Source organism: Vulpes vulpes, chromosome 15 (assembly GCF_048418805.1).
Source record: "Vulpes vulpes isolate BD-2025 chromosome 15, VulVul3, whole genome shotgun sequence".
Lineage (NCBI taxonomy): Eukaryota > Metazoa > Chordata > Mammalia > Carnivora > Canidae > Vulpes > Vulpes vulpes.
Window position 1 is genome coordinate 39,219,180 of NC_132794.1, and position 26,566 is coordinate 39,245,745.

General features: G+C 36.2%; 2 protein-coding genes across 2 annotated transcripts in view; both read left to right on the forward strand.

The window, feature by feature from the left end:
* Positions 1-26,566, forward strand: part of HTR1F (5-hydroxytryptamine receptor 1F) — a 134,767-nt gene that overhangs the window by 56,240 nt on the left and 51,961 nt on the right.
* LOC112912168 (protein arginine N-methyltransferase 3-like) overlaps positions 26,221-26,566 on the forward strand; it is a 39,544-nt gene continuing 39,198 nt past the window's right edge. The window contains 1 exon segment of the mRNA XM_072740558.1: positions 26,221-26,303. Coding sequence (XP_072596659.1) covers positions 26,221-26,303 — 83 coding nt within the window.

Here is a 26,566-nt window from a genome sequence, read left to right on the forward strand (position 1 = left end):
TTAAAAGGTGATATATTCCTCTAAGAACTACACAACAGGCACACATTCAACTACAGGATTGAAAGGACATGCTGGATAGATGCTATAGTTGGGTCTTTGTAAACCTAAGTGTCACGATCAAGGTTTCCAAGTTCAGACAAGTTTTCATGACCCTTTAACTCTGAAGCATGGCTGGCAGACTCCATTATTCAGGTGGACCTGTATAATTGAAGCCCCTGAGGTGGTCATTTCCACCTGTGTACTTGGAATGATGCCAGAAGTTTCCTGCAAGTAGTGATAATTCATATTCATTCAAGAACAACCTCAGAAATAAAAACATTATTAAAAGCAAAAGTGAAGATAACTTGTAAAACCTTTCTGTTTATGTTAGTGGTATCAATAATACAAGCTAAAATTATTTTAACTTCTTGAGGTAGCCTGCATATGCAACTCATTGATATGTTTAGCAGGATTATGTTTATGAAGTTATTTCTTGAATATTTTATATTTTTCATCCTAAAATATTAAATGTGAACAGTGCTCCTCCTGAGTGTACTTTATAGTTCTGTTTGATGTTGACACCATATCCTGTGACCAAACACAATACATTTATCGATATCACATAAGCTTATTGCTAACCCTTCACTATCTGACTTTCTTTCTCAAACAAAGGCAAGGCCTGGCATAAGTTCTACTTACAAAAGAAAAGGAAAAAGGAAATCTATTTCCATGCATTCCTCATGTTCTTATTTTCTGATTTAAGTGAATATACTTGTCAGATAATTTGGACTTTTTACATATTATATTTCCCATTTTTAAGTTCTAATTTCTTTTTTAGAGATAGAATATATTCTTTTCTCTGAAAAGATTATTTTGGCATATTCACTCAGAAATTCATCCACTGGATTATAAATTCTTTCTAAGCACGGGTTTTAGTCATCATCAAATCCCTAGCATTTAGCACACAACAGGCAGCCAGTTCTTTTGACATTTTTTATTGGAGCACTCACTGTGTGTCTGCACTCTTGTAGGTGCTAGGAATAGGCAGTAACTCAAAGACCTCACTCTTGTGGGGTTTGATAGTCCGGGCAGGGGAGGGGGGAGATAGACAGTAAATATGATCAAATAAACACACAGTGAATTATATAAAGGTGAAATAAAGACAAAGCAGGAGAAGTGAGAGAGAATGACAACTTTATAATTTATAATCTAATAAATGGGAAAAATAGGCTCATAAAAGGTCAAATGACTTTTCCAAACCACTCAGCTACATAGTAACATAGTCAGGATCCCTTTTTTTTTAAATTACTATTCCAACTTTATTATCATCACTGAACGCTGTCTTTCTACATTTGACTGGGAGGCTCCTGTTGAGCATGAAATTTGAATGAAAATCTTCCCGGTTAAATACAAATTCTTCATGGATAAGAATGTAATTATAATTTAACTGCATAAGAGAACATTAACTTTTGAGATAGAAATTCCAAGTTTTTCACACTAGGGTTCAATTTTATAGGAGTCTTACAGGAATTTTCTAGTGAACAGTTAAATGTTATTTTGTGGCTAATTACCCTGTTAATTTGCCTCAATTAAAAGTAAAATAAGCACATGGTAATTGTATACAGAAATGTCCATTTTTATCAATAAGTGTATTATTCTTTTTTTAATTAATTAATTTATTTGAGAGAGAGCACAAGGGGGAGGGGCAAAGGGGGATGGAGAGAGAAAATCTCAAGCAGACTCACCGCTGAGCACAGAGCCTGATGCATTGCTCTATCTCAGGAAACTGAGATCACGACCGAGATCATGACCTGAGCCAAAATCAAGAGTTGGATACTTAACCAAATGAACCACCCAGGTGCCCCAAGTATATTATTCCTTTTTAAAGTATGTAGTACACACACACACACACAAACATCTAAATCCAAAATGGAGGGAAAAACTGAAAAGAAATATAAATTAAAAGATTAATGAAATGATTTTGGGGGGTTTAAGCTGTTAAATTAACAGATACTTGTAAATAGTAATAATGATGATTGGAAAGAGGCACTTTCATCATATACTTTTGACAAGAGAGTTAATTGGCACAGATTTACCGTACTTCTATTTGACAGTAAGTATCACGTATCTAAAGCTTGTATGGAAGAATTCCACTTCTGGGAATTTATTCTTAGGAAAAAAATCTTTTGAAATCTAAGATGTTTCATAACTCATTGCAATGTACTGAGTTACAATACATTGTTTTGTTTTGGGGTTTTGAATAGTTAATATTCAAAGTTCCTTATTTTCGAGAAGAGGGAGTATCCATGTAATCTGAATGGGAATAGAGAAATTCTTTCTCAATCTAATCAACATCTAACTTTAGAAGGGGGGTGGGGGAAGTGACCAGGAATGAGGCATGAGCAGAAGTTCTTGGGAAATCTTCCAAGAAATAAAATTTGTTTGGGGCATCTAGGTGGTGCAGTTGGTCATAAAATGACTAGCAGTGTTACTCATCTACCTTAATTTCCTTTGGCATATAATTTAGCATATTGACTAATAGATAATTTAACATATTGACCAAGGATTAGGACATGAACATCTTTGGGAGGCTATTTTTGGCCTGCCATATATAGCCAGCTTATACCTGAAACTATCTTTCTTGCAATGGCAGCAATCCAAATGTCAGTTCATTTTCGTAGCCCTAGCTGTCTGCTAAGAGTCTATCCCACATATATATGTCATTCAGAGCAGCTGAAGAACTGGGTAGAGTTGATACATGAAATTCAGGGCTCCTCCTCTTACGTTCTCTCATTTTGGGAATCTCACCTACATACTCAGTGATTATGGTTGACCCAAATTCTGTCCTCAGCTTCTTCAAGCCAATAAGATTGTGGATTTTGTATTGAAGTTTTAACTACCCTACATGATGAATACCTGTGCTTGCAGTTGAAAAGTCATATACATGGGAAGCCCACTCTGTGTAATTCCACTCTACCAAGTGTTGATTTCTCCCCAGTGTCTGCCTACTTTGAGGTGCCATATAGTGCCTTCAGGTCGGTTTTCTATTTGCTTCAGACATAAAATATAGTTATTATCTGTGTAAAGGTTGGTATGAAATTTAGCTTCTACCATACCAGAAGCTTTGACACTCATTTTTTAAACTGCTAATGACCAGGCAATTTCTCAATAAAATGAGGACTGAACAATTTATAAAAATAACTTCAATAAGTCAATATTCCAGTGTTCTAAAAGAACTTCAATTGACTGTCCACTGCTTCTACCTAGAATATTCAAAATAAGAGCCTCAAATGCAAAAGCAAATATTGTGTACTGAGGTGTTATCAATATATGTTCAATCTGAGGTAGTATCTGAATATTTATGTAGTTGGATAGAGATTTAAAGCTGGTAGTCAGAACATGACTTTAGATTCAGAGTCTTGCTGGAAAGAGACTCTTGATGGCAATTAATTTTGTTTATAATGCACCCATAAACAAAATAATAAATACTTCGAATAAAAAATAGCCAATTGCTTCAGAATGTCCTTTGAACATATTAAAACACGGCCTCATCTATACTACAGGGCACCACCAGATTTTAGCCTATGCTATAACCTTCACATTGTAAGGGAATTTAGAAATTGACCTAAAGGGACACCTCAAAAAAAACAGGATATTTGTTGGTTTCACTAAGCTTTCTACTATTTTGTTTCTTGTACATAAGACTTTTTTCTCTCTACTTATAAAAAGAAACAAAAACAAAAAAAGCTTCTAATGTTATTTCCTAAAATATGGGGATTTGATTCCTTACAGTTATTCACCAGAATTTCTTAGGCCAGTGATTTCCACAAGAAAGGGAAATTGTTTGAGTTAGGATTATTTCAGGGGCATGCATGTATAAAGACAAAATGTTGATACAATATGATTGTTGGAAGAAATTAACTACTTTATAAGAAGTGTTTTGATATAGAATACAACAAAAACAACTCAGTACTAGCTTGTAATATGTCAAAAATATTTTTCTAAACACTAGGCCATGGAATCTTTCATACCACAAAAGGAAATATCTTTGTTTGAGCTCATTTCAACCTGTGGCAGCACTTTTTCTGTGGGCCAGTGATTCTGGCTTAAAATACTTTATCATTTTCCCCTCTGATGAGAATGTGGTAGTAAAACAGCAAGTTCTTAGGAAACAGAGAGAGGTATCAAATTTTTAAATCTCTCACTGCACATTAAAATTTTCTATCTTCCTCCTTCTTTCCCTCATGTTCTCTGTTTTCTCATACACCCACACAGAAATCTTCACAACAGTTAAAATGGGAGGGGAAAATGAAACACATATTTTATTTGCTCTAACATTGAATAAAATCTTTAAGGGGAAATTTTTTTAACTTTTATTCAGTCTCTAAGTAAAATAGATTTTCCAGAAAGATGAGTTATATCCTATATCTTTGAGTCACCTTCAACAAACCAATTTACTTATGTTCGATGGACTATGCATTTCTCATTATAAGAGTTGAACATGTATGATCCAGTGAAAAATCTGTTAATTCCTTTAATACAACTTGGAGTTTCTCTGCTTAAAAAATATCAAATTCCATTTCATTCACATTACCATAGCTGTTCTCATTTTACTCACTGGAGAAAATGCAGTCTGGTTGAAAGTTAAAATGGTACCTCTTTCTCCAAGTAAGGACTTTGCAATATAATTTCATTAGAAAACTTTTCCACATCTGGATTTGACTTCATAGCCTCAATTACGGGTGCCTGGATGGCTCAGTGGTTGAGCATGCCTTTGGCTCGGGTTGTGATCCTGGGGTCCTGGGATAAAGTCCCAAATCAGGCTGCCTGCGGAGAGCCTGCTTCTCCCGCTGCCTGTGTCTACCATTCTCTCTGTGTCTCTCGTGAATGAATAAATAAAATCTTTTTAAAATAAATAAATCATTACTTAAAGACTTACATCTAAATATTGTCTCTGTCAGACTAACAAGATAAATGACAAGTCAAAATAAATATAGATGTTTTGCTATGGTTTATGATTTGGTTTCTTTTTTAAACTTTCATTAGTTATGTTTCCTTTTAGTATTTTCCTCTCTGGTGTTCCATATAGCACTGCTACAGTTTGCTCTCCTCTCATCTTACAGGGTTAACTGGCCACATCATTTCATCAAATAAAATGTGTACAATTTCTGACACTTTAGAAGATGATTTTGTTGCACAGTGGTTTTTAGCTTGGAGGTTTCTCACGTTTGTTGGATCTCATTGTTTCTTCTAGCTCTTTTTCCTTTTTTGTAATAAAGTAAATGAGTTTTGCTCAGATTAACATTTAATAAATTTATAAACAATTATGAAGAACTAATTAAGTTAATTCTATAGTCTTTCTTTTCTTGTTGAGATTTAGGTTAGTATGTGATTTTCTTTTACTGTGGTGGATAAGTAACACTTGTGAAAAGATCTGCTTAGAAAAGGGAAAAGAAACAGATGGCTCATGAAGATATATTTCGATAAGAGTCAGTGCAACACAAATCTTGGTAGCAGGCTTTCTTAAAATATTTTTTTCTTTTACTGATTTTGATACTTATGATTATATTTTATTTTCTTACCTGTCTTGTTATAAAGCGGTTAACGTCTCTCAAAGCATCAGGGAAAATAATTTATATAAGGAGTAGATAAAATTGAACTCCAAAATAGATTGCCTTATCAGAGAATTATAGTAAAACGTCCATCTGGTTTTAAACCTTTGTCTAAAAATACAAAGATTTTATTTATTAGTAGTACTTTCTACTCTATAGAGTACAGACTTCAATTAAGTGCATTTAAAGATCTAGCATTCTCTATGGAATTAGCATTGTTGCATTAAATATCAGTGTACATTTACTTGCAACAAACATTCTAATCCATCGTCTGAACCCTATACGTATGGTCTTGCCTTTTTAAACTATTACAAAATCAGTATAAATAATTCATACAGGTATATCCAGGAAACTATTCTCCAAAATGAGGGAGAAATAAAGACTTTCACAGATAAACAAAGGCTGAGTTCATTACTACACTTGTCTTACAAGAAATGTTAAAAGGAGTCATTGAGTTCAAATGAAAAGATGCTAGACAGGGCAGCCCTGGTGGCTCAGCGGTTTAGCGCCACCTTCAGTCAGGGCCTGATTCTGGAGACCCGGAATCGAGTCCCACATCAGGCTCCCTACATGAAGCCTGCTTCTCCGTCTGCCTGTCTCTGCCTCCGTGTGTGTGTGTGTGTGTGTGTGTGTGCGTGTCGTGAATAAATAAACAAACTCTTAAAAAGAAAAGATGCTAGGCAGCAACATGAGAGCATGTAAAAATACAAGGCTCTCTGGCAAAGGTAAATATATAGACAAAAACCGAATCCTATAACATTGTAATAGTAAACCATAATTCACCTTAATTCTAGCATAGAATTGAAAAGATAAAAGCATTAAAATAATTGCAGCTATATTATTAGATTAATGGATACAAAATGTAAAAATACCTAATTTGTGACATTAATGACATATTATAGGGAGGATGCAAAAGAGTAGAGTTTTCACCTAACACTAGAGCATTCAAATGTATGAAACAAACATTGACAGAATTGAGAGAAGAAATAGAAAGCAATACATTAATCGCAGAGGACTTCAAAACCCCATTTTCAATAATGGATGGATCATCCAGATAAAAGCAATAAGAACACAGAGAACTTGAACAACACTATAGACCAAATGGACCTAACAGACATATACAGACCATTCCATCCATAGTTGCAGAGTACAGATTTGTTTCAAGCACACATGGAACATTCTCCAGGATAGATCATATGTTAGGCCACAAAACAAATCTTAAAGAATTTAATATTAAGATTAAATCAAGTATCTTTTCCAACCACAATGGAATGAAACTAGAAATCAACAGCAGAAGGAAAAAGTAAAATTCACAAAGTGGAAATTAAAGAACACACTCTTGAACAACTAATGGATCAAAGAAGAAACCATAGGAAAATTTTAAAGCATATTGAAACAAAATAAAAAACCCAATATACTAAAACATAGGTTGTTGCAAACGTGGTACTAATAGGCAAGTTAGTAGTGATAAACATGTAACTAGAAAAGGAGAAAGATCCCAAACTAAGAACCCAATTTTATATTTCCAGGAATTAAAAAAAGAAAAACAAACTAAGCCCAAGTTATCATAAGAGAGGAAATAATATTCAAGCAGAAATAAATGAACTATTTTCCTTTAAGATCAGAAACAAGGCAAAGATGTCCACTCTGCCACTCTATTTCATATAGTATTAGAAAATGTAGCCTGAGGAATTAGGTAAGAAAAAGAAATAAAAGGCATCCAAATCAGAAAAAAGTAAAATTATCTTTGTTCGCAGATGACATAATCCTTTTGTGGAAAACCCTTTGTAGAAAAAGATTCCACCAAAAACTAAGCAAATTCCAAAAAGTTTCAGGACACAGTCAACATACACACACACACCCACACACACACACACACAATTGGCTTTCTATATACTAATAATCAATAGTCTGAAAATTAAGAAAACAATGTAATTTCCAGTAGCATTAAAAAGAATAAAATATTTAGGAATAAACTTACCTTAGGAAATTAAAGACTTGAACACTGAAAATTACCAAATGTTGAAAGAAATGGAAGACACAATAAATGTAAAAATATCCATGTTCATGCATGGATTGGAAAACTTAACATTGTTAAAACATCCATACTACCCGAAGGAATGATTTGGCGCAATTCTTATCAAAATCCCAGTGGCAATTTCTTTCACAAGTAGAACAATCTTAAAATTTATATAGAATTTTAAGAGCCTTGAACAGCCAAAACAATCTTTAAAAAAAAATTTTTTTATTTATTTACCTGAGAGAGGGAACGAGAGAGAGAGAGAGAGAAAGAAAGAAAGAAAGAAAGAAAGAAAGAAAGAGAAAGAAGAAAGAAAGAAAGAAAGAAAGAAAGAAAGAAAGAAAGAAAGAAAGAAAGAAAGAAAGAAAGATCAAACACACGAGTTGAGGGGAGGGTCAGAGGGAGGAGAAGCAGACTCCTCACTAAGCAGGGAGACTGATGCAGGGTTTGATCCCAGGACCTTAGGATTATGATCTGAGCTGAAGGCAGAGACTTAACTGATGGAACCACCCAGCCACTGCCAGCCAAAACAATCTTGAGAAAGAAAAACAAAGCTGGAGTTCTCACACTTCCTGATTTAAAAAAGTTTTACAAAGTACAGAAATCAAAACAATATGGTACTGGCATAAAGACAGACACAGAGACCAATGGAACAGAATAGAGAGCTCAAAAGTAAACCTTCACCTACATGGACAAATGACCTTTCACTAGAGTGCAAGACTGCATAATGGGGAAGGGATAATCACTTCAACAGATGCATTGGGAAAACTGGATATTCCAAATGTGGAAAAAAGTAATGTTTGACTTTACACCCTATACAAAAATTAAAATGAATTAAAGACCTACCTATAAGACCTAAACTCTATTTCTTAGGAGACGATATAGATGAAAACTTCATGATGTTGGATTTGACAATGATTTCTTGGATGTGACAATGGCACAAGTAGTAAAAACAAAAGACTAAGCAAATGGGACGATATAAAACTTTAAAAGTTCGATTACAGCAAAAGAAGCAATCAACAACTCTTTTCAACAATTGAAAAGGCAATCTATGGAATGGAAGAAAATATTTTGCAAACTATATATTTGACAGGGGGTTGATAGTCAACATATAGAAGGAATTCCTACAACTCAACAGCAACAATAAAATAAAACAAAGAAAAAAAACTTGAGGGGATCCCTGGGTGGTTCAGTGGTTTAGTGCTTGCCTTTGGCCCAGGGTGTGATCCTGGAGACCAGGGATCAAGTCCTGCATCAGGCTCCCTGCATGGAGCCTGCTTCTCCCTCTTTCTCTCTCTCTCTCTCTCTCTCTCTCTCTCTCTCTCTCTCCTCTGTGTGTGTGTGTGTCTCATGAATAAATAAATAAAATCTTTAAAGAAAAAAGAAAAAAACGATATAAAAATAAGTAAAGGATTTAAATAGGCATTTTCTTTTTTTTTTTTTTTAAGTAGACTCACACCATTGTGGGGCTTAAACTTGAGACCCTGAGATCAAGAGATGGGTGCTGGACTGACTGAGCCACCCAGACACCCCTTAAATAGACATTTTCTTAAAGAACATATACACATGGCCAATAAGTATGTGGAAAGATGCCCAATATCACTAATCATTAGGTATTTTATGAAATAAAAAATAAATATCATATTGATGAAGATGCGGAGATAATGGAACTCTTGTATACTGATGATGGGAATGTAAATGGTGTAGCTGCTATGGAAAGAGTTATGAAGATTCCTCTGAAAATTATGAATAGAACTGCCATATGATCCCACAATCCCACTTCTCAGTATTCATTCAAAAAATTTTAAAGCAGGATCTTGAGATATTTGCATTTCCACGTTCATTGCAGCATTATTTATAATAGCCAAGAGCTGGAAACAACCTACATGTCATGGGTGGATTGATGGATAAAAAAAATGTGAAATATATATATATATGTATATATATATATGTATATATATATATAATGGAATATTATTCAACCTTTTAAAAAAGGGAAATCCTGTCATAGCTACAACATGTATGAACGATAAGGACAGTATACTAAGTGAAATAAGCTAATCACACACACACACAATAAAAAAACACTGTGTGATTCCAATTACATGATGTATCTTGAATTAGTAAGACTCAGAAACATGAAGTAGAATGATGGTTGCCAGAAGCTGAGGTTAGGAGGAAAGTAGAGTTGTTGTTCAATGGGTATAGACTTTCCGTTTTGCAAGGTTAAAAAGTTCTAGAGATCTGTTGCAAAACAATACACATATAGTTAACACTACTGCGGAGCGCAGTTAAAATGGTTAAGGAGAAAAATTTTATGTTTTTTATCATAATAAAAAAATCAAACTTTCAAAAAGTAATTTTAGGCCTAGGAACGTTAAATATAATGTCTAAAAAGTAAATGAGAAAGCATCATTTTTTGGGGAGGGCCAGTCCATTGATTTCAATTGAAATAGAAAAACTGATAAAGTAGAAAGAATAAAACATCTGCAATGAATTAAAATCTCTGGAAAGTAACCATAGTTTTGCCCTTTACAAATTCTAAGACATTAGCCAAACTATATTCTCTCTCCAAATTGTTTTTCTTCTTTGTAATAAAAGTAAATAGGATAATGTGACTACATAGTATATTATAAGGACTGAATGAGATAATGTGCCTGACTTATTTAGCCTAGTGCCTGTCCAGAGTAAATAATGAATTTTCTCACTCCTTCCCTTTTCTTTCCAATTCACTAAATATTTATTGGGTGTCCACTGATGCATGGCACTAGAAAACCATTCCAAAAAGATAGATAAATGATTTTTAAATTATGTGGCAAATTATTTAAGAAAGTATTAATTTTGGGCAGCCCGGTGGCTCAGCAGTTTAGCACAGCCTTCAGCGCAGGGTGTAATCCTGGAGACCCAGGATCAAGTCCCACACTGGGCTCCCTGCATGGAGCTTGCTTCTCCCTCTGCCTTTGTCTCTGCCTCTCTCTCTGTGTCTCTCTGTGTCTCTGTGTGTCTCTCATGAATAAATAAAATATTTTTAAAAAGAATGTTAATTTTAATGTAAAATAATTTAATTAATCACTAAATTACATTAAATATTACATTAATGACATTATTAATTACATTAATAATTTAATGTAAAATAAAATATTGATATAAAATTATTATGAATTAATAATATAAAACAATATTAAGTTATTGCAATGTGCCAGTCACCATAAATTGCCTTATGTCTTATCATTCTGACAACAAACATGAGGAAGACACTATTATTATTCTCATTTTACCAATAAGGAACCTAAGGTTTAGAGAATTTAACCTGTCCAAAGCTCCACCTAGTATGAGCAGAGCATGATTCTATATCTGACTCTAAAGTTCAATCTCCCAGCTGCCACTATACTGTATTGCTTATGGAGAGTGGGCTCAAGTGTTTAACAGCCTTACCTAGAAATATAAACCAACCAAAATGTAGCAGTCTTTATCTAAGGTAAGGATAAGGAAAAGGGAAGATAAATAAGCAAACTTCCTTCCTTCCTATTATACTTCCAAATTTCCACCTCTTTCCAGACCTCAAGTAAAATGAATTTTATGGTTTCCCCAATTTCTTTCTCAAGGAATAATTGAATCAGAAATGTTAACAAAAATGATTCCCCATAGGACATGGATATAACAAAAGAGGATTTTGCCTTCCTCATCAGGATCAGACTTTCTATTGCTCATAGTTTTGCTTCACTTAGAAGTATAGGATGAGGCAGAGACAGTATCTTTTTAAGCTTGCACATTGTATCACTGAGTAAAAATGAGGCATTTTGCTCTCAGATCTACTGTTTGTATTGGTCTTGATCATTACATACACACACACATACGAATATACACACACAGATTTTTTTCTAATGAGGATACAGAGAAAAATAAAAACGAGAAAAATATTTGTAGGCTCTTTCTAGACATTATATAAAATTATTTATTGATAGTTGTATATATCTTTCCCTAAGTCTTTGCTTGAACTTGAATTTTATTAAAAATCTATTGTATAAGTGTCATATTGTAGTTGATAAAAGCAACATCCAGTTTGTTAAAGCTATGAAACACAGTAGGAAGTCTGTTATTCTTTTCATCTTTCAGTTTAAAAAAATGTAATTAACACCCCCCCAAATGTTACATGAATATAGATATATAAATATTTTTAAGTAGAGAGTGGGAAACTAATTTGGATTTGTGTTTCTTAAGTATGTATGCAGTAATCATATAGAATCTTTGGAAATCAAATATGCTATGAATCTGTTCTTGGTTACCTATAGACTTCAACAAAGTTGTTCCTTTTTTTTAAATTTAGAAGTATGCTGGAAATCAAAAATGGTGACATTATCTGCAGTCTAAGTGGGGATGTACTGCATATCTTTTATTGTTTATCAGAGTTAAAATCTTTTACCACAGTAAACCTTTTCTCAAATTTTCAATTAAAAGATTCACCTTGTGTTATTTTTAATCATATTTCAATACCTATTTTTACTTATACAACATAATTCTTAACACCAATGTATAAAATATCATTAATGTTCTGTTATTTCACTGAGTATTAACCCATAACCCTCCATAACTTCAGAGTTGCCTTACCAGTGAAATTATTTTATTTCATGCCAAGCTAATAGTTCATTAGCCAATCATGGCCCCCAACACATAGACAATACAGACACACACACAAACACACACACACACCCCTCCATGGATGCTATATTTAATTAGGTTTTTCTGTAACAGTGTCATAACAACATTCCAGCATATGTAGAATCATTCATTCACTAAAGAAAAAGATACCAATTTCCCAAGATTCTTAAAATTTCAGTAAAAGAAACATTTCTCATGATTTTCTTCTAATGTAAAGTATTACCAAAATTTCCATAAAATGAATTATTCAATTTTTATAAAGCTTAGCCAATATATTTATGTGTAAGTAAAATTTAGTTAGATAAACAAGGTTTATTTAATCTCCATACGTAAAACATCAGCCTGCCTTATTTCTCACACTATTAATAACACATACATTTTAATGACAATATTTTTGTTATCTATCCATAATTTTAATATATACAGAACTTTATGAATTTCCTTTCCAGTGATTCTAATATATTCCCCTATATTTAAAAGATATATAAAATTTTACATTTAAAAATATTTTTCATATAACTAGAAGATGAAGATGTGAATACAATCTGAGGGTTAATTCCTAATAAAATTAACTTGATTACATCTGTGTTTTAGATGATTTCTGTCTTATTTCAAGAAATATTAATAGATTTGCAATCTTAATCATAAAATCATTTCATTCAAAACAAATGTGTATTCTGCAACCTATTTTCATATAAAACTTTAATCAAAAGCCTCTTAAATATACCTTCACTCTAAGTTGCAAAAGTGCTAACATAAACACAATTATACTCAAGATAAGTAGTGGTGTTCACATACAAGATTTTTGCTTCAAAAACTGTATAAGAGAAAGGTTCTTTAAAGATTCACACTCCTGTATATAACAACTATAAACCCTGGACAAAAGAAAACAATGACAAAACTAACAACAAAATTAACCTGAAAGCTCTGGAGTATGAAAGAAGACATGTAGACCCCAGTAGGAAAGCTAAAATGTGAAAGTTTCCATAATGGTTTGAATTCCCCACTATTGTAGATTTGGTCCAAGAGCTGGCCACAGTTATACAAGCAGCCAAGAAAAGTGACAATAAATAAACAATCAACAGAAGCCAGTTCTAAGATGTATCATAGGGAAAATTATCAGAAAAGGAGATCCAAGAAGCTATTATAACTATATTTAATACAACAAAGGAAAATATACTCATATTGAAAACCAAGATAGAAAATCTCAGTGGAAATGTGGAAAATGTTTTTAAAATCCAAATAGAAATTTTAGATTTGAAAAATAATGTCAAAAGCTAAAAATTTAATGGAAGTCCCTAATAGAATAATTGAGATGACAAAAAATAATGTAAGCTTCAAAGATAGATGGTAGATCATATCCAGTGTAAAGAAAGAGGGGGAAAAATAGAAAAACACTAAATTTTCAAAAACCTGAGGAGAAAAAAACAATTAAAATAGTAAATTAATGTGCACTTAGAGTCCCAAGAGAATGAAGTAGAAAAATTATATGACGAAATTATGACTGATACTCTCCCTAAAGACACAGATTTATTTATTTATTTATTTTTATTTTTTATTGGAGTTCAATTTGCCAACATATAGCAAAAAACCCAGTGCTCATCCCGTCAAGGGCCCCCCTCAGTGCCCATCACCCAGTCACCCCAAACCCCCGACAACTTCCCTTTCCATTATCCCTTGTTCATTTCCCAGTGTTAGGTGTCTCCCATGTTTTGTCACCCTCACTGATATTTTCACTCATTTTTCTCTCCTTCCCTTTATTCCCTTTCACTAATTTTTATATTCCCCAAAGGAATGAGTCCATTTCCGATTGACTTCTTTCACTCAGCATAATACCCTCCAGGTCCCTCCACGTCGAAGCAAATGGTGCGTGTTTCTCGTTTCTAATGGCTGAGTAATATTCCATTGTATACATAGACCACATCTTCTTTATCCAATCATCTTTCCATGGACACCGAGGCTCCTTCCACAGTTTGGCTACTGTGGACATTGCTGCTATAAACATTGGGGTGGAGGTGTCCCCACATTTCACTGCCTCTGTATCTCTTGGGTAAATCCCCAGGAGTGCAATTACTGGGTCATAGGGCAGATCTATTATTAACTCTTTAAGGAATCTCCACATAGTTTTCCAGAGTGGCTATACCAGATCATATTCCCACCAAAAGTGCAGGAGGGTTCCCCTTTCTCCACATCCTCTCCAACATTTGTTGTTTCCTGTCTGGTTAATTTTCCACATTCTCACTGGTGTGAGGTGGGATCTCATTGTGGTTTTGATTTGTATTTCCCTGATGGCAAGTGATGCGAAGCATTTTCTCATGTGCTTGTTGGCCATGTCTATGTCTTCCTCTGTGAGATTTCTGTTCATGTCTTTTGCCAATTTCATGATTGGATCGTTTGTTTCTTGGCTCTTAAGTTTAATAAGTTCTTTATAGATCTTGGATACTAGCCCCTTATCTGATAGATCATTTGCAAATATCTTCTCCCATTCTGTAGATGGTCTTTTAGTTTTGTTGACTGTATCCTTGCTGTGCATAAGCTTCTTATCTTGTTGAAGTCCCAATAGTTCATTTTTGCTTTTGTTTCTCTTTCCTTCATGGATGTATCATGCAAGAAGTTACTGTGGCCAAGATCAAAAAGGGTGTTGCCTGTGCTCTCCTCTAGGATTTTGATGGACTCTTGTCTCACATTTAGATCTTTCATCCATTTTGAGTTTATCTTTGTGTATGGTGTCAGAGAATGGTCTAGTTTCTTCTGCATTCTTCTGCATGAGGTTGTCCAATTAATTCTCCCACCACCATTTACTGAAGACACTATCTTTTTTCCAGTGGATAGTCTTTCCTGCTTTGTCGAATATTAGTTGCCCATAAAGTTGAGGGCCCACTTCTGGAATCTCTATTCTCTTCCATTGATCCATGTGTCCGTTTTTGTGCCAGTACCACGCTGTCCTGATGACCACACCTTTGTAGTACAACCTGAAATCTGGCATTGTGATGCCCCCAGCTATGGTTTTCTTTTTTAATATTCCCCTGGCTATTCGGGGTCTTTTCTGATTCCACACAAATCTTAAAATAATTTGTTCCAACTCTCTGAAGAAAGTCCATGGTATTTTGATAGGGATTGCATTAAACGTGTAAATCGCCCTAGGTAGCATCAACATTTTCACACTATTAATTCTTCCAATCCATGAGGATGGAATATTTTTCCATCTCTTTGTGTCTTCCTCAATTTCTTTCAGAAGTGTTCTATAGTTTTTAGGGTATAGAACCTTTACTTTTTGGTGAGGTTTATCCCTAGGTATCTTATCCTTTTGGGTGCAATTGTAAATGGGATTGACTCCTTAATTTCTCTTTCTTCAGTCTCATTGTGAGTGTAGACACATGCCACTGACTTCTGTGCATTGATTTTGTATCCTGCCACACTGCCGAATTCCTGTACGAGTTCTAGCAATCTTGGAATGGAGTCCTTTGGGTTTTCTATGTACGGTATCACATCATCGGCGAAGAGGGAGAGTTTGACTTCTTCTTTGCCAACTTGAATGCCTTTGATTTCTTTTTGTTGTCTGATTGCTGAGGCTAGGACTTCCAGAACTATGTTGAATAGCAGTGGTGAGAGTGGACATCCCTGTCTTGTTCCTGATCTTAGAGGAGAGGCTCCCAGTGTTTCCCTATTGAGAATATTTGCTGTAGGGTTTTGTAGATGGCTTTTAAGACTCTGAGGAATGTTCCCTCTATCCCTACACTCTGAAGAGTTTTGATCAGGAATGGATGCTGTATTTTGTCAAATGCTTTCTCTGCATCTATTGAGAGGATTCGATGGTTCTTGTTTCTTCTCTTGCTGATATGATCAATCACATTGATTGCTTTACGAATGTGGAACCAGCCTTGCATTCCAGGCATAAATCCCACTTGGTCATGGTGAATAATCTTCTTAATGTATTGTTGGATCCTACTGGCTAGTATCTTGTTGAGAATTTTTGCATCTGTGTTCATCAGGGATATTGGTCTGTAATTCTCCTTTTTGGTGGGCTCTTTGTCTGGTTTTGGAATTAAGTTGATGCTGGCCTCATAGAACGAGTTTGCCAGTACTTCATTTCTTTCTATCATTCTGAACAGCTTTAGTAGAATAGGTATGGTTTCTTACTTAAACGTTTGATAGAATACCCCTAGGAAGCCATCTGGCCCTGGACTTTTGTGTCTTCGGAGGTTTTTGATAACCACTTCAATTTCCTCCCTGGTTATCGGCCTGTTCAGGTTTTCTATTTCTTCCTGTTCCAGTGCTGGTAGTTTGTGGTTTTCCAGAAATGCGTTCAGATTGCCTAATTTATTGCCTAATTTATTGGTGTATAGCTGCTCCTAATAAGTTTTTAAAATTGTTTGGATTTCCTTGGTATTGGTGGTGATCTCTGCTTTCTCATTCATGATTTTATTATTAAGAGTCTTTTTACTCTTCTTTTTAATAAGGCTGGCTAACGGTTTATCTATCTTATTAATTCTTTCAAAACACCAACTCTTGGGTTTGTTCATCTGTTCCACAGTTCTTCTGGTCTCTATTTCATTGAGTTCCACCAAATCTTTATTAATTCTCTTCTTCTGCTAGGTGTAGGATCTATTTGCTGTTTTTTCTCCAGCTCCTTTAGGTGCAAAGTTAGCTTTTCTATTTGAGTTCTTTCCAGTTTTTGGATGGATGCTTGTATTGCAATGTATTTCCCTCTCAGGACTGCTTTTGCTATATCCCAAAGATTTTGAAGAGTTGTATATTCGTTCTCATTAGTTTCTATGAATCTTTTTAATTCTTCTCTAATTTCCTGGTTGACCCTTTCATCTTTTAGCAGGAAGATCCTTAACCTACACGTGTTTGAAATCCTTGCAAACTTCTTCCTGTGTTTAGTTCTGGTATCAAGGCATTATGTTCTGAAAATATGCAGGGGACAATCCCAATCTTTTGGTATCGGTTAAGACCGGATTTGTGCCCCATTATGTGGTCTATTCTGGAGAAAGTTCCATGTGCACTTGAGAAGAATGTGTATTCAGTTGCGTTTGGATGTAAAGTTCTGTAGGTATCTGTGAAATCCATCTGGTCCAGTGTATCATTTAAAGCTCTTGTTTCATTGGAGATGTTGTGCTTGGAAGACATGTGGATTGTAGAAAGCACTATATTCAAGTCACCAAGTATAAGTCTATTAGTATCTAAGTATGTCTTAACTTTGGTCATTAATTGATTGATACACTTGGCAGCTCCCACATTAGGGACATAAATATTCATGATTGTTAGGCCCTCTTGTTGGATAGATCCTTCAAGTCTGATATAGTGTCCCTTTTCATCTCTTACTATAGTCTTTGGGATAAACTTTAATTTATCTGATATGAGGATGGCAACCCCTGCTTTCTTTTTGAGGACCATTTGAATGGTAAATGGTTCTCCAACCTTTTATTTTCAGGCTGTAGGTGTCCTTCTGTCTAAAATGAGTCTCTTGTAGACAGCAAATAGATGGGTCCTGCTTTTTTATCCAGTTTAAAACCCTGCGCCTTTTGATGGGGTCATTAAGCCCATTCATTTCAGAGTTACTATTGAAAGATATAAATTTAGTGTCATCATAATACCTATTCAGTCCCTGTTCTTGTGGATTATTTATTTAGGCTTCCTCTTTCTTTGAGAGTCCCCCTTCATATTTCTTGCAGAGCTGGTTTGGTGGTCACATATTCTTTCAGTTTCTGCCTACTTTGAAAGCTCTTTATCTCTCTTTGTATTCTGAATGACAGCCTTGCTGGATACAGCATTCTTGGTTGCATGTTCTTCTTATTTAGGACCCTGAATATATCTTGCCAGCCCTTTCTGGCCTGCCAGGTCTCTGTGGAGAGGTCTGCTGTTATTCTGATACTTCTCCCCATAATGTTATGGATATCATGTCTCTTGCTACTTTAGGGATCTTCTCTTTATCTTTGGAATTTGCAAGTTTCACTATTAAATTCGAGGTGTTGAATGGTTTTTATTGATTTTAGGGGGCAACCTCTCTATCTCCTGGATCTGAATACCTGTTTCCCTTCCCACGTTAGGGAAGTTCTCAGCTATGATTTGTTCAAATACAGTTTCTGGATCTCTGTCCCTTTCGGCACCCTCGGGAACCCCAATTGAACGTAGATTTTTCCTTCTGAGGCTGTCATTTATTTCCCTTAACCTATCCTCATGATCTTTTATTGTTTGTCTCTTTTTTCCTCAGCTTCCTTCCTTGCCATCAACTTGTCTTCTATGTTGCTCACTCATTCTTCTACCTCGTTAACTCTCATCGTTAGGACCTCCCGTTTGGATTGCATCTCATTTAATTGATTTTTAATTTTGGCCTGATTAGATCTAAATTCTGCAGTCATGAAGTCTCTTGAATCCTTTATGCTTTTTTCTAGAGCCTCCAGTAGCTTTATAATTGTGCTTCTGAATTGGCGTTCTGACATTGAATTGTAATCCAAAGTTTGTAACTCTGTGGGAGAGAGGACTGTTTCTGATTCTTTCCTTGTGGTGAGTTTTTCCTTCTAGTCATTTTGCTCAGTGCAGAGTGGTCAAAAACAAGTTGTACTGGAAAAAGGAGAAAAATAGAAAAAAGAAATAAAAGGGCGGGGCCGAACAAACAGAAAAAAAAAGGAACATGGGGGAGTATCCTCTGATTCTATATACTGTGAATCCCTCGACTTCCCCAGGAACTTTCTACTGCTGCTTGGTCAAGAACTTGCTCTTCTCCTGTCCTTCTAGGTGGTCTTCTGGGGGAGGGGCCTTCTCTGCTGAATCTCAGGTGTGTGCCCCTGGAGAAGCTGCCCAGCCCCCTGCCAGGTGCAGGACTCAGTGGGAGCTGTTTATCCTGTGAGGCCCCTGCTCAGTCCCAGGTACAAGGTGACACCAGGCGGAACAACAACAGTGGTGGCGGCCAGCTCTCCAGCCCTGGTGTCAGCTCCCGCAGTAACTACCGCAGCTCCCAGTCCCCAGGGGCTGGATGCTCCAGTGGCGAGAAGCACCAATCTGCACAGCTCGGCCGACAGGTGGCAGGAGCGTCCTTGCTGTCCTGTGTCCTCCCGGCCTCTTCCTGTCTCGGGGGGATCGCAGGATCTTGGGCTGTGTCCCCCAGCTCCCTGGGCTCCAGGGCCTGAGCGGCTGGAATCGTGTTCCTGGGGCCGCGCAGCCCCCTCCGTGTGGAGCCGCTGCTGGAGCCACCATTGGAGATCCGGGGCGCTCCAGTCCTTTAGGGCGCTAGACCCGAAGTGTATGGTGCTCTTTCCCCAGGGCGCAGTTCCTCTGTTAGTGCCCCTGGGAGCCTGAGGGCATCCCTACCCCTCCTGGGATCCTGCCCGAAGTCCGTGCAAGCGCCTTTCCGCCCGGGAAGATTGGTGAAGCTCCTGCTTCTCCGGGCCTGGGCTTTCTTGTCCTGGGGCACTCCACACTCGGCCTTAGCCCGGCTCCTCATGGGGCCCCTCCCCCTTGGATGCTTTCTTATATCTTTTTTTTTTTTTCGTCGTCCTACCTTGATAGAAGCGAACTCTTCTCACTGTTGCATTCCAGCTGTTCTCTCTTTAAATCTCAGACTTAATTTGTCAAGTTATAGATTTAGAAGTCCTCAAAGCACAGTAGACTTCAGGAAATATAAATGCAAGGAAAATCATGCCCAGGAACAACATATTTGAACTGAAAGCCAAAGATAAAGAGAAAATCTTGAAAGTAACCAGAGTAAACATATTACATGTAAGGAAACAGTGATTGAAATACTCTAGCTTTCTTATTGAAATCTAGAGGCCAGGAATTAGGGGACAGAGAGGGATTATTTAAGAGCTGATATTAAAAAAGGAAAACAATAATAAACAACATTTAACTCACAAGTTCTATTTTCAGTGAAAACATCCTCTGAGTACAAAAGTACAAAAGTAAAGTTTAGATAAAAGGATTTGTTGTCAGCAAACCTGTACTATAAGGAATGCTAAAGGATGTTTTCAGGCTGAAGGGAAATATTTTTGAAGAAGAAGTGAACAGCACTGGAAATGATAAATATCTGGATAAAATAAAAGAATATTTTTCTTCTGAAGCAAAAATGAATGTTATAATGCAGATATAACATGTATAATTGTGACTACAAAATCCTTGTATGACTAATGATCACATTTTAAAAATACCAAGATGGTATACCTAAATCTATATAAATAACCATAATCAGTGGATTAAACAGTCTGATTAAGAGGTGAAAAATTTTCACAATACATGTGAAAGAAATACCCAAATATATTCTGAGAGATACACTTTAAATATAAAAACAAAGAGAGGTACCTGGGTGGCTCAGTCAGTGAAGTGTCCAACTCTTGGCTTCAGCTCAGTTCATGATCTCAGAATCATGATTTCAGGGTCATAAGGTCAAGCCCTGTAACTGGCTCTGAACTCACTTGAGATTCCCTGCCTCTCTAGCTGCCCCACCCCCTGATTGTGTGTTCTCTCTCTCTAAAATAAATTAGTAAATAAAATATTTTAAATAAAGAGATAAATAGAAAACCAAAGATATTTGAAAGTAAATAGAAGGAAAAAGATCTGCCATTTGTATAAGAAGTTTGGAAATACTATATTAATATTAGATAAACTAGGCTGTAAGATAAAAAATACTGCCTGAGGTAAAGAACATTTCATAATGATAGAAAAGATCATTTCATCAGAAATACATAATAATCATAAGGTATACAATAATAAGAAAGCAACAGATTACATAAAACAAATAATGGCACAATTAAAATGAGAAATAAACAGTTCTACAATCTTTGTAAAAGATTTTAAGACTCTATTCAGCAATCACTAGAACTAGAAAAAAATACTGATTAAGACATAGACAGTCTGAACAATATTACAGGACCTTGACATCACTGATATGTATAGATTATTATATACAACTGCAGAATACACAGGTTTCATTCACAGAGATATACCATAAAACAGAAAACACAACTCTCATTACACTTAAAAGGATTGAATGCATAAGGATTTGTGCTGTGATTACAATGATTAAATAACCCAATAAACAATAGGGAAAAAATTGAGAGAACACTGTGCAAGAGAAGATGGTTGACAAATTAGCACAATATTCATTAGCATTAAGAAACTGCCATTAAAATTCACAAGGAGATAACACCACACACTTATAAGGATGCCTAAAATTAATTAATTATTGTATGCTGACAATACCAAGTGCTGGGGAGCATGTGGAGCAACTAGAATTTGCAAACACTGGAGTTATACAGGTAAAATGATACAATAACTGGAAAATTGTTTTACAATTTTTTAAAACATTAAAGATATACTTATTTTTCTACCTAACCATTACACTCTTATCCAAAATAGTGAAATCACAGTCTGGTACATGAATGTTCAAGTATTTTTTTATTCACAATAGCCAAAACATGGACATGATTCAAATGTCCATCAACAAATGGATAAACAAGAAAACAAGATATTGTATAGCCATACAGTGGAATATTACTCAGGAATAAAAAGGAGAGACTAGAAATACATTCAACAACATGGATGAATCTTGGAATTACTATGCTGAGTGTAAGAATCCAGGCTAAAAAAAATACACAACATATGGTTCCATTAATAGACAATTCTAAGATATGCACACTATAGTGAGAAATAAGTAAGTGGGGCACCTGGGTGGCTCAGTTGGTTAAGCATCTGCCTTCAGCTCAGGTCATGATCCCAAGGTCCTGGGAAGAGCTCCGCATAGCTCCTGTTCAGTGGAGAGTCTGCTTCTCCCTCTGTCCCTCCCATGACTCATGCTCATGTGCATTCTCTCTCTCTTTCTTTCTCTCTCTCTCTCTCTCTCTCTCTCTAAATGATACTTTTTTAAAATGAAAATTATAGATACCTTTTTAAATGAAAAAAATTTTTAAGTAGCTGTCTAGTCTCAGAGCAAAGGGAATGATGGACTACAAAGAAACACAAAAAAACATTGAGGAGTAATAAAAAAGTTCCATATCATGTTGATTGTTTTACAAGTGTTGAATCAACCTTGCATCCTGAGGATAAATCCCACGTGGCCATGGTGAATGATCTTAATGTATTGTTGGTTCCTATTGGCTAGTACCTTGTTGAGAATTTTTGCATCTGTGTTCATCAGGGATATTGGTCTATTATTCTCCTTTTTGGTGGGGTCTTTGTCTGGTTTTGGAAGTAAGGTGATGCTGGCCTCATAAAACAAGTTTGGAAGTACTCCATCCCTTTCTATCCTTTGGAACAGCTTTAGTAGAATAGGTATTACTTCTTCTTTAAACATTTGATAGAATTCCCCTGGGAAGCCATCTGGCCCTGGACTTTTGTGTCTTGGGAGGCTTTTGATGACTGCTTCAATTTCCTCCCTGGGTATTGGCCTGTGCAGGTTTTCTATTTCTTCTTGTTCCTGTTTCGGTAATTTGTGGTTTTCCAGAAATGCATCCATTTCTTCTAGATTGGCTAATTTATTGTGATATAGCTGCTCGTAACACATTTTTAAAATCGTTTGTATTACCATTGTACTGGTTGTGATTCATCTGGTTGTGATCTTTCATTTGTGATTTTATTAATTTGAGCCTTTTTTGTTTTTAATAAGTCTGGCTAATGGTTTTTATATCTTATTGATTCTTTCAAAGAACCAACTCCTGGTTTTATAGAACTGTTCTACAGTTCTTCTGGTCTCTATTTCATTGAGGTCGAATCTTTATTATCTCTCTTCTTCTGCTTGGTGTAGGTTTTCCTTATTGTTCTTTCTCCAGTTCAATTAGGTGCAAGGTTACCTTGTGTATTTGAGGTTTTGCCAATTTTTTTGAGGGAGGCTTGTATTGCGATGTATTTCCCTCTGAGCATCCCTTTGATATATCCCAAAGATTTTGAACAGTTGTATCTTCATTTTCATTAGTTTCCATGAATCTTTTGAATTCTTCTCTAATTCCCTGGTTGACCCATTCATCTTTATTAGGATGCTCTTTAACCTTTGTTTGAGTTTCTTCCAAATCTCTTCTTGTGATTGAGTTCTAGTTTCAAAGCATTGTGGTCTGAAAATATGAAGGGGACAATCCGAATCTTTTGGTATCGGTTGGGACCTGATTTGTGACCCAGTATGTGCTCAATTCTGGAGAAAGTTCCATGTGCACCTGAGAAGAATGTGTATTCAGTTGTGTTCTGATGTAAAGTTCTGTAAATATCTGTGAAATCCATCTGGTCCAGTGTATCATTTAAGGCCCTTGTTTCTGTGGAGATGTTGTGCTTAGAACACCTGTCATTTGCAGAAAGTGTCGTGTTAAAGCCCCCAATAATTAGTGTATTATTATCTAAGTATGTCTTTACTTTGGTTATTAATTGATTGATATACTTGGAAGCTCCCACATTTGGGGCATAAATATTCATGATTGTTAGGTCCCCTTGTTGGATAGATCCTTTAACTATGATATAGTGTCCCTCTTCATCTCTTACTACAGTCTTTGGGATAAACTTTAATTTATCTGATATAAGGATGGCTACCCCGGCTTTGTTTTGAGGACCATTTGAATGGTAAATGGTTCTCCAACCTTTCATTTTCAGGCTAGAGGTGTCCTTACGTCTAAAATGAGTCTCTTGTAGACAGCAAATAGATGGGTCTTGCTTTTTAATCCAGTGAAACCCTGTGTCTTTTGATGGGATCATTTAGCACATTCAAGTTCAGAGTAACTATTGAAAGATATGAATTTAGTGTCATCATAATACCTATTCAGTCCCTGTTCTTATGGATTATTTATTTAAGCTTCCTCTTTCTTTTATAGGGTCCCCCTTAATAATTCTTCCAGAGCTAGTTTGGAGGTCAAATATTCTTCCAGTTTCTGCATGTCTTGGAAGCTCTTTATCTCCCCTTCTATTCTGAATGACAGCCTTGCTGGATAAAGTATTCTTGGCTGCAGGTTATTCTCATTTAGGACCCTGAATATATCCTGCCAGCCCTTTCTGGCCTGCCAGGTTTCTGTGGAGAGGTCTGCTATTAATCTGATATCTTTCCCCATATAAGCTAGGGATCTCTTGTCTCCCGTTGCTTTAAAGATTTTCTTTTTATCTTTGGAATTTGCAAGTTTCACTATTAAATGCCGAGGTGCTGAACAGTTTTTAATGATTTGGGGGGGTTCTTCTCTATCTCTTGGATCTGAATGCCTGTTCCCTCCTCAAATTGGAAAAGTTATCAGTTATGATTTCTTCAAATATACTTTCTGGTCCTCTCTCCCTCTCAGCCTCTTCTGGAATCGCAATTATTTGTAAATTCTTCCTTCTGAGGGTATCATTTATTTCCTTACGCCTTTCCTCATGATCTCTTAATTGTTTTTTCTCTTTTGTCCTCAGCTTCTTTCCTTACCATTAACTTCTCCATGATGCTCACTCTTTATTCCACCTCATTAACCCTCGTCATTAGGACATCCAGTTTGGGCTGCATCTCACTTAAATAATTTTTAATTTCGGCCTGATTAGATCTAAATTCTGCAGTAACGGGGTAGCCCCAGTGGCACAGCGGTTTGGTGCCACCTGCAGCCTGTGGTGTGATCCTGGAGACCCAGGATCGAGTCCCACATCAGGCTCCCTGCATGGAGCCTGCTTCTCCCTCTGCCTGTGTCTCTGCCTCTCTCTCTGTGTCTATGAATAAATAAATAAAATATTTTAAATAAATAAATAAATAAATAAATAAATAAATAAATAAATAAATAAATAAATTCTGCTGTAACAAAGCCTCTAGAGTCCTTTACGCTTTTCTTCCAGAGCCACCAGTAACTTTATAATTGTGCTTCTGAATTGTCTCTGACATCAAATTGTAATCCATATTCTTAACTCCGTGGCAGAGAGTACTATTTCTGCTTCTTTCTTATGTGGTGAATTCTTCCTTCTAGATTTTGGTCAGTGGCTGTATGAGCAGGCTGAGTAAAAAAATGTCAACTACGACCTAAGTAAATTCCACCCTAGATGATTTTGATGAGGTCAGAGACCTGTAAATGAAAAAGAAGATCAGAACAAAATAAAACAAAAGGAGCACGAAAGTGAAAAACAAATTTTAAAACAAAGTAGTAAAAAATAAAATGCCAAAAGCCCCAAAGAAGAAGAAAAAAGAAAAAGAAAAAAGTAAAGAGGAAGGAGAGGGGATAACAGGCAGCAGGGGGAGGGACTGGGAGATGGTGATGGTGAAGAAGTTGTACTGGAGCTAGAATGTAGTCTACCTGAGGGGTCCTAGAGGGTGATTTTCTTGGTTCTGAATATATTAAGTTCTATATGTTAGAAGATACTCAGTCCCAAATCTATATAAACCAGCAATGCTTGTAGAGGGCCCCAACATTGACCACCAAAACATAAAATAGATAAAAGAGGGGGGCAGAATGGGTAGGAAGAAAGAATATAATAGCACAGAATGAACCAGCATGGTATACCACTTGGTTCTGGGTGCATGTTGATCATGTTCTAGACGGTATTAACTTCTGCCATTGTAGAACAAAAGGAGGCACAGAAAACAAAAAAACACAAAATAAAAACCCATATCTGGTGTATCTCCCAAAATTAAATTGAATATGTTGAATGGTATACAGAAGTGAAAAATACATCTAAGACATGTAATTTTAGAAATATGAAAGTCAAAAAGGAAAAAAACTTAAAAATGAAAAAATGAGCTGGTAAAATATTGTAGTTAACATGGGAAAAAAGAAAATATATTGGAAATTTTTAGTCTGATATAAAAACGAATCAAAATAGAAAAAGAAAGAAAAAAGAAAAGGACCCTCTAGTTCTACATACTATTTTCCCTCAGTCCTGGAACTTTCCATCACTGCTTGGTCGAGAACTTACTCTTCCCCTGTCCTTCCAGCTGGTCTTCTGGGGGAGGGGCCTGCTGTGCTGATTCTCAGGTGTGTGCACCTGGGGAGATGCCCCCACCCCCACTGGGTACCAGGCTCAGTTTACCCCATGAGGCCCCTGTCCCCTGGCGGCCCCAAGTCTCCCAGGCACACGGTGACACCAGGAGGAATGACACCACTGGCGGTGGCCAGGTCTCCATCTGCAGTTTCAGCTCCCCCAATAAGCACCCACAGCTCCCAATCTGCACTGGTCTAGATGCTTCCGGGGTGGGTGCACTAATATGCACAGCTCAGGGGCACCCAGCAGCAGGAGTGTCCTCACTGTCCTGTGCCCTACCCGCCTGTGCCTGTCCCGGGGGGACCACAGGATCGTGAGCTTTGTTCACTTGGAGCCCTTGGATCTGGGGCCTGAGCTGCTGGAATCACACTCCTGGGACCCCGGCTCCTGAAGGCAA